Genomic DNA, 8565 nt, shown 5'->3' with positions numbered 1-8565 from the left:
GGTGATTCCCAAGAAAAAAATGTGGTATCCGACATAATTATTATTATATATTTTATATATTTGTTAGTGTATAGCTTAATTAATGGGTCCCAATGAAAATCTATTTTTAACCATTTTTAAAAAAAAAAACTCGATTTTTTATTTTTGATCGAATAACAAACAATTTTACCACACGACCCAATGATTTATCATTTTTTTATCTTTTTTAATGAACATATAAGGGGAATATTTTTTTTTTCAAATTAACCAAATATATATATTAACCAAATATATATATTTTTCATCCTAATATATATATATAATTTTTCGGGTTCCAAATAGGACCGGCCGGAACCGTTTTTAAAAAAAAAAATGGAAGAAAGATTTTCCATACATATTTTCCTATTTACTTAAAAGTTATTCTTTTGTTTTATAAAAATTTTATTTTTACAGATTATCAAAAAAAGAAAAAGGAAATAATAAGAATGTGGGGTGGCAGACAAGCAGACAAGCAGATAAGCAAAAAAAAAGCAAAAAGGATGATAAAATAATAATAATAAATAATAATAATAAGTAATAATTAAAAAACGAGTATTACTTGTTGTTCATTTAATTAGTAATCAAATTAAATAATCAAAAATGCAGAGCATGCATCAAAATATGCAATAGTTAAAATTTCAATACATTATCAAACACCATATATATAAAATTTCGCCCGATATTCTCAGAGTTAAAAATTCTTTTCTGTAACTTGACAAGTTTTAAAGATTAACTTTTATTCTTTCTTTTTTCGGATTTCTTTTAAAGCCTCTTTCTTTAATTTTTTTATATTGTGTTTCAAGAGATAATCCTTTTTTGATTAATGACATATTATTTATAATAATAATCAGGAAATTCTTGTGAATATTCATCTAATAATCAGTCAAAATTAATAATTTCATATGAGATTTTCTTCTTTGATATTTATCTAGTTGATAAGGAAGCCTTTTTTATTGGAACCTTCTTTATTTATCTTCTTTTTTTTTCTCGAAGTTTATTAAATTTAGAATTTTTATTTTAAAACGGTAAAAAGATAAAACGGAATTCAAGAGAATATAATATAATATATATAATATATATATTACGTCAAAATTGGTTGTTATTCATATGAGCATTGCATTATCTCGCATCAGTAACCATTAAAGGAAATTCAAAAAAACCCTTTTTTTTTTTAATTTAAGCAAGATAATATAACCTCGTTTAATAACTAGTTTTTTTTCTTAACAAAGCCACTTTATATCAGCTTTTGTTTGTTATATGCGCAGTTATTTGACAGCTCACATGTTTTGTTGAGGCTCATATCCTCATACAATCAATTAACCGTCTATCTTTTCCACTTTAATCTATTAAGAAATATTACTTTAAATGTTCCTTTATAGAAATGATGGCGCTATAATTCGCCATAATAAAAAATTATCAAATCCTTTTACTTTTAGTTGTGTAATTTTTCTGATAAAGGCGTGTTACAAAGGAAGAAATACGAGTTTTTTTATCAGATTACGAATTAAACTTATCATTGTGTGAAAATGCATGTAATTATTTGTATTCACCCTTGTCAAGAAAATCACCTGTAATCCCCTGTAATGAATTTTTTTCTTATCTCCCATTACAGATATTAGTCTTTGATACGATTCTCGCCGTAGTAAATCTCGAGGTAAAAAAAAAAAAAAAAAATTTTTATATATATCAAGAATCAACCCTTTTTTAATGGATCAAATTTCTTTTTTCACAACTTTTCTTGGCATATTTTCGCATTAAAAGGTAATATTTTTCCTAAAGGAATTTATTCACGCACATTATCTTGTGTTACGTTCGGTCTTCGTTATTTTTAATAAAGAAGTAATATTTACTATCTAATCTTAATTCTTTATCTCATGTATTCGCCATGTACATCACTATTCATATCATTGCATTCTTTTTTATATATAAAAAAAAAAACTTTAAAAATAAAAAAAAAAACTTGAATTTTAAATTCAAAAAAAAAAAATAATATATTTTAAATAAATTCTTTTTTTTTTTATTTATTTATTTATTAAAAAAAAAAAGATCTTCTTTTTTTATACGGCCTTACTTATTCTATTTTTCAATCTTCTTACATCCATTGGTCGGTATTACAACATCTTTATTATTCTTTTGAATGACAAAAAAAAACCGAATAAAATAATTATTTATTTGGGTTATTCATTTATCATATTGTATATATATATATATATAATATATATATATTATATATATATACATATTTTTTTTTTTTTGATATACTATATATAAACATTTGTATAACTCATTTTTTTTTGATTGATCCAAAAAAAAAATTTACTTATCTTTTGTGTTATAATACTTAAAATTTCTTATCTATGCAAGTTAAGTAATGTGAAATAAGGAGTTAGCCATATTTTACTGTAATCTTGGTTTATCATCAAATTCATCATCATCTTTTATTTATTTTAAAAAAAAATTTTATTTATACAATCATACAATCAAACCTTGGTTCTTTTATCAGTTTTTAAAGTAATGTAATATAAATATTATTTTATTATCTTTATCTACAACATCTATTACAACATTCATCATATAACGCCTTTTTTTTTTTTTTTTTCTTTCCTATCAAAATATATAAAAGCTCCGTGAACTTTACATCTTTGGAACTTAAAAATTTTTTTTTTTACCAAAGAAAATTATTCATGCTTTTTTGTTAGTTTAAACTGACTGCGTTTGCATTTAAAAAACACACCTTTCAATAATCTTTCTAGTAGATAAGAAAAGAAAAAAATAAAAAAATATTATTTTCTTTTATTTTATTTTTAATTAATTAATTTATATTTTTTATTGTATTGAGGTTTTTTTAAAGTTTTTATTAAAAAAAACAAGGTCTTTTTCGCTAATTAGTTAGCGGTACTATCCTTTTTTTTCGTCCAATGCATAAGTGGACTGCTACAAAGTATTCTAGACCAGCAACTACTGACCGTACTCTCGCTTTATACCACATCGAAAGTCCAACTTCCATCTTTATTTAAATCCTTTTTCTGGAGAAAGTCAGAGAAAGAAAAAATCTTAACCGTAACTTTCCAAGTTACACCCTGCAAATAATTTCCTTTATACTTCTTTTGAAGTATACTACATTCTGCTTTTTTTGGTTCGCGCAACAAAACAACTACAAATCAACTCAACCAACATTTAAAAAAGTTTTCGCAGTTTTTTTTAAGAAAAAGGACGTGAGAAATAATTATTAATTAACTAAGCAACTAACTAAAAAAGAAAGACATACCAACAACTTTTTTTTTAAAAAAAAAGTTCCTTCCAAAAAAAAACCTTTGAACTTGTTAATGGAGGTTAAGTCAACTTCAAACCTTCATATTACAGCTGCAAATATGCCACCAAATACTCAAAAGACTTCAGATAATCTTATGCGTAATCAACAATTATTTCGTCATCATCACACTCATCATCATCAATCTCATCAGCAGCAACAGCAAATGATTCAACAGCCCATACACTTGCTCAACCGTAAAGGTTCTTCAGGTTCCATTCAATCTCGTTCTTGTAAAACGGAAGGTCATGGTGTGTCCGCTACTGTTTGTGCAAACTGCGGAACTACCACGACACCATTGTGGAGAAGAGCTCCAAGTGGAGAAACGATTTGTAACGCTTGTGGTGAGGATAAATATTAAATTTTTTTTTCTTGATTTTTTTGTTCTTTTATATACAAGTTATACTAAATTATAATTTTTCCTTATTTTTTAGGACTTTATCTCAAGGCTCGAAACACAGTTCGTCCGCCATGGTTGAAACGCAATGCAATTAAGAAAGCTCCTCCTGTTGTTCCAGAGACTCCCGAAAATAATAACAGTGGTACTTGTCCAGGTGATGGTCATTGCGATGGTACAGGCGGATCCAGTTCATGTGATGGTTGTCCGGCTTACAACCAACATCAAGTTAATCGTCAAGCCTTGCTTTGTGCGAATTGCGGAACAAATACTACCCCTTTGTGGCGTCGAGATGAAGCTGGTAACACAATCTGTAATGCTTGTGGTAAATATCAAAAATCAATACTTAAACTTTATTATAAGTTATATTATATATATATAAATATGATATTTATCTTTCTCTGTCTTTTTTTTTCTTTTAGGTCTTTACTTTAAGTTACATAACGTACATCGTCCTGTAACAATGAAAAGATCTGTAATCAAGCGCCGTAAACGTGTTGCCTTGGCAACTTCTCCGTCACCATCTCATAATCAGTCCGGTGGATCTGATAATGAACATCAATCAAGAAAAGGCCGAGTAAATCATCCTCCTACTCCCGCTTCAACCTCTGGTTCTGAACGCGGTGAATATATTTCATCTGATGATGATATTTGTTCGGTCGAAGAAATTAATACTTGCAGAAAGAGAAAATCTGATTCGGATGATGATGGTAGAATTATTTCTACTGCTAATTCTAAACGTCGCTGTGGAAATGGTAGACAAGTCCCTCCTATTGAGGATTATATTTCCTCAAAACGCAACTCTTTTCATCACGTTGAAGGAATGTGGAATTCCAATAATAGTTATGATGATGATCGCAGACGCAGTTTAACTCCTGTCGAACCTTCTTTGAATTCTAATTTACCACAAGTTCATATTCATCAAAATAACACTGGTTCTTATAATGGTGGTCGTCTTATGGGAACTCCATCTGTTCCTCTTCCTTCCGTTTTCCATAATGATGGTTCTACTTCTCCAAGTCAATCTTCAAGTTCCATTTCCGCTTTATTGAACCCTAGCTCTCCAACAACTGTTCCCCCACAATTACCACCGATCAGTTCTATTCCTCCTTCAGTTGGTAATACTACTTCATCTCATCTCGGTCTGCCACTTCCATTGAATAATCATCCACAAACTGCACCTTTATCTAGTGCTGCAGTTACTGATCCAAATATTACTCAACAAGTTTTGCAAGCACATAGACAAGAATTACAACGTGAAGTATCACATTTGAGTATGTTACTCAATAGAACAACTGCCATCTTAGTTGGTTTGGATCAAGCTATGGCTTCGAATGCTGCAGCTCGTAACATTGATAATGGTGCTTTACCTTCAATGAATTTTGGATCATCTCCCGACAATTCTCTTTATAATGGGCAAAAATCTTACACTGGGTTACCTTCTCCACCTGTTAACGCTGGTATGGGCCAAAAATCTTACATGAACGTTACTCTTCCACCTCTTTCTCCTTCAAACTCTGATGTATCTCGTTAAAACAAAAAATATTATAAACATTCCGCAATTTTATATCATATATTATTCACATTACATTTAATACTCATTTGCTGCTGTTGATGATTAAGACATAACAAACAATCTCTTTTATTACGAACTTTTATTTTGTTGCTTTCGATGTTGGTATTTTTGACTTATAATAATAAAGTTAATAAAAGTTGTTCGGTCAGTCGTTAGTTATAGTTGGTTATATATTTATATCTCAATCAAAAAAAAATCATATTTTTTTATATACATATAAATGTCAAAAAAAAAAAAAAAAAAATAATATTTTACATTTTACACATTTCAAAATATAATAAAACCCCTTTTTTTTCATTTCTTTTTAACTACTTTACTTTCTTTACGTACAAATCGAGTCTTATATATTGTTTCATTTTCCTTTTTCTTTTCTTTCTTTTCTATATTATAGAGAAAATATTAAAAAAAATATAAAAAAATACATAAAATCCAGAAAATTCAAAAAAAATTTGAAATTTTTTTTTAAAAAATAAAAAAAAAACAAATCTTTATATTAGTTTTTGTAAAAAGTTTTAATAGTATATAATGTAATTTTATTTTTATTTTATATTTGGTTCCTTTTTTAAAGACTCGATTATGTTTTATATTTTAGTTATTATTGTAGGAAAAGAGATCTGAAAAAAAAAATTAGTCTGTTGAGACATGTTTTTGATCTTCTTAACTTCATGTTATATATATATATTTTTTTTTTATGATATCCTTTAAAGTGCTATTTTTATAGAAGTGTATACCGTCAATTTGATTTTACACATTTAGTAGCTTTCTTTTTGGCACTTTTTATGCATTTTTATTTTGGATTAATTTCCAATATTTTATGAATAAGTACTAAGAGTGGTTGATTTGAGGATTTTTGTTTCTTTTATAAATTACATTTGGTTATTTATAGTAGTAGATTTGCTTTTGTTTAGAGGGTGTCTCCTTTTAAAGTAATGGTTATTTTTTTTTCTTTATTTGGCTGCTTTGGAATAAAGAAATTTTTTGAATACAAAAAGAAATCTTTCGCTTTTGCTTTTTTTTTTTGTGATGTAATAATGTGAATAAGATTGAGTGTAATAATGTGAATGTATAACAGACATCATTAGTGGGTTGAACGGGATAAAATCATCGATACAGTTGCAACAATGGACGGAGGTTACGCGGTTATTATTTATCCTGATTATACACCACCGTCAACATCAATCCCCTTTGCTTCATATATAGCTTTTTTTTACAAAATGGAAGCAAGGTTCTTCATAAATGAATGATATATATTGGGTTGATATATCTTGTAGGGATATATATTGAGATGCATTTTAAGATATCTCGCGATGATATGTTTTAAGAAGATAGATAGTATATAAATGACAAATCAATTCTTTTATTTTAATAGCATACACAAATTTCGTATTTCCCGGTCAGATTTATATCACCTTTTTTAATTCGCGTGTTTTGACATTAGCGCTGGAAATTAAACTCCGGGCGACCAATAAAATTTGACTATTTTTTTCACATGACATATGGCGAGCATAACATATAAAGTAATTAATGAATGAAAAAAATGTTCTTTCAACTTTTTTACAGTAAATAAATAAACAAAGTACTACTCATAAAACATAAACTTTTTCAATAATGTCGCAAATTCCTCCAAAAAATGAAACGACTAAACCGAAATCAGCTTTGGACGTTGCGGTTAATCAACTCGTTCGAGCCTCAGTAGGTGGTGTACCTTCTACAATCTCCGATGAGAGCCTGGACAAGTATGTTGCGGACTTGATTTTAAAAGAAGCTGCTACAAAGAATAAAGAATATAATAAAGATGGTCTTAGAGCATATTTACCACATACTGGAACGTAAGTATATTTTGAAATTTGTAGCACTTTATTTAGTAGAACGTTAACATTTAACACTAATTTTTATTTTAATAGTCCGCCATGTACCCTTCCAAGAACTAATAAAAGGTTTTTATTTAATGTGGTAAAAAATGTGGATGGTCATAATCAAGCTTTACTTAGAAAGATAGAAGAAGAAGCAGCCGCTCGTAGACGAGCTTTAAATCGATCACGTAGGCATGATTCGGATGATGAAAGAAGAAGATATAGTAGAAGGAGGCATAGTGACCGTTATCGTAGGAAAGATCGTAAAACTAGTAATACTTCAGATGATTATGATCGTTATTATAGTGATGACGATACTTATTCAGATAGGTATGCCGAATTTATTTTTAAATTTCTTCTTAAAAAAAAAAATAATAATAATTATAATTATTATTATTATTTTTTAATATTAATTTTTTTTATTATTTATTAGTGAAAGGGATGAAAGGGATCGAAAGTCAAGTCATAAAGAGAGAAAATATTCTTCTCGAAACCCAAAACATGATGATATAAGATCATCATCTTCGAGGACAAAATCATCTCGACGTTCCGTTAGTCCAATTTCATCATCATCATCATCAAATTATCTTGACAAGACGTCAACTAGATTAGTTAGTAACGAATTACGAAAAGAACAAACAAATTCATCAAATAATAAGAGTACGTCGCAACTAAATATTATTAAAAAAGGTCGTGGTGAAGTTAGTAATGGATCAAAAATGGATAAATATTTCAGAAAAGACTATAATCCAATGTTTGACATAGAACCATTTATTGGTGAAAATAATTGGTTTAATTATAATGTATTTGATCAAATTATAACAGAAAAATCCCAATCCCTTGATGATGATGATAATAAGAAAAAAAAGAAAAAACATAAGGAAAAATCTAAACATAAAAAGGAAAAACATAAATCTAGTAGTAATAAATCTAAGAAAAAACGGAAAAGAGATTCTGATAGTGAAATATCATCTGATTCTGAAGAAGATCAAAAAAAACACAGAAAAAGTGATGATATTGATCTGAAACCTATATCTATTCGTGAATGGGATAAACCAAAATTAATATCTGGTACTTGGGATCCTGATAAAACAATATAGATAATTTAGAATAGTTAATTCAGTTTATTCTTGGTATATACTATATATATATATATATACGGGTATATAAATATTTACAGAAAATCGTGTGTGATCTTATTTTTAATAAATTTTATTTATTTTACTTTGACATCTTTTTCTTCCAAAGATAATGGAACATTTTTTTTGAGTTGTACTAAATTAAATCATGGTAATACAGATATACTTTTAGCAATTAATTTGACCTTTTCAGGCCCAAAGATGTTTGTTACATAACATACCATGCAACAAATTTCAATATTGATTTACAAATTGGTACTCAACTTTTTTTG

The 8565-nt window shown here is 27.7% G+C and overlaps 2 protein-coding genes across 2 annotated transcripts; both read left to right on the top strand.

Annotated features, from left to right (window-relative positions):
• Window positions 1–2706: 2706 nt before the first annotated feature.
• Window positions 2707–5611, top strand: OCT59_005238 (uncharacterized protein). The gene is made up of 3 exons (XM_066138238.1): window positions 2707–3672; window positions 3763–4050; window positions 4148–5611. Exons 1-3 carry the CDS (start codon window positions 3345–3347, stop codon window positions 5257–5259), a joined length of 1728 nt encoding a protein of 575 aa, XP_065997399.1. The 5' UTR covers window positions 2707–3344; the 3' UTR covers window positions 5260–5611.
• Window positions 5612–6847: 1236 nt separating this feature from the next.
• On the top strand, window positions 6848–8398 carry OCT59_005237 (uncharacterized protein). Its single transcript, XM_025319734.2, has 3 exons — window positions 6848–7130; window positions 7206–7484; window positions 7588–8398. Exons 1-3 carry the CDS (start codon window positions 6910–6912, stop codon window positions 8252–8254), a joined length of 1167 nt encoding a protein of 388 aa, XP_025172977.1. The 5' UTR covers window positions 6848–6909; the 3' UTR covers window positions 8255–8398.
• The last annotated feature ends 167 nt before the right edge of the window (window positions 8399–8565 follow it).

The sequence above is a fragment of the Rhizophagus irregularis genome, chromosome 13 (assembly GCF_026210795.1).
Source record: "Rhizophagus irregularis chromosome 13, complete sequence".
NCBI classification, from domain to species: domain Eukaryota; kingdom Fungi; phylum Glomeromycota; class Glomeromycetes; order Glomerales; family Glomeraceae; genus Rhizophagus; species Rhizophagus irregularis.
This window is presented reverse-complemented; position numbering and strand designations above follow the sequence as displayed.

Excerpts from the sequence above, each read along its gene's own strand:
- OCT59_005238 (XM_066138238.1), top strand. The coding sequence starts at position 3,345 with ATGGAGGTTAAGTCAACTTCAAACCTTCATATTACAGCTGCAAATATG. Across the intron at positions 3,673-3,762 it reads AACGATTTGTAACGCTTGTG|GACTTTATCTCAAGGCTCGA; the intron begins GTGAGGATAAAT and ends CTTATTTTTTAG. Across the intron at positions 4,051-4,147 it reads CACAATCTGTAATGCTTGTG|GTCTTTACTTTAAGTTACAT; the intron begins GTAAATATCAAA and ends TTTTTCTTTTAG.
- OCT59_005237 (XM_025319734.2), top strand. The coding sequence starts at position 6,910 with ATGTCGCAAATTCCTCCAAAAAATGAAACGACTAAACCGAAATCAGCT. Across the intron at positions 7,131-7,205 it reads TATTTACCACATACTGGAAC|TCCGCCATGTACCCTTCCAA; the intron begins GTAAGTATATTT and ends TTATTTTAATAG. Across the intron at positions 7,485-7,587 it reads GACGATACTTATTCAGATAG|TGAAAGGGATGAAAGGGATC; the intron begins GTATGCCGAATT and ends ATTATTTATTAG.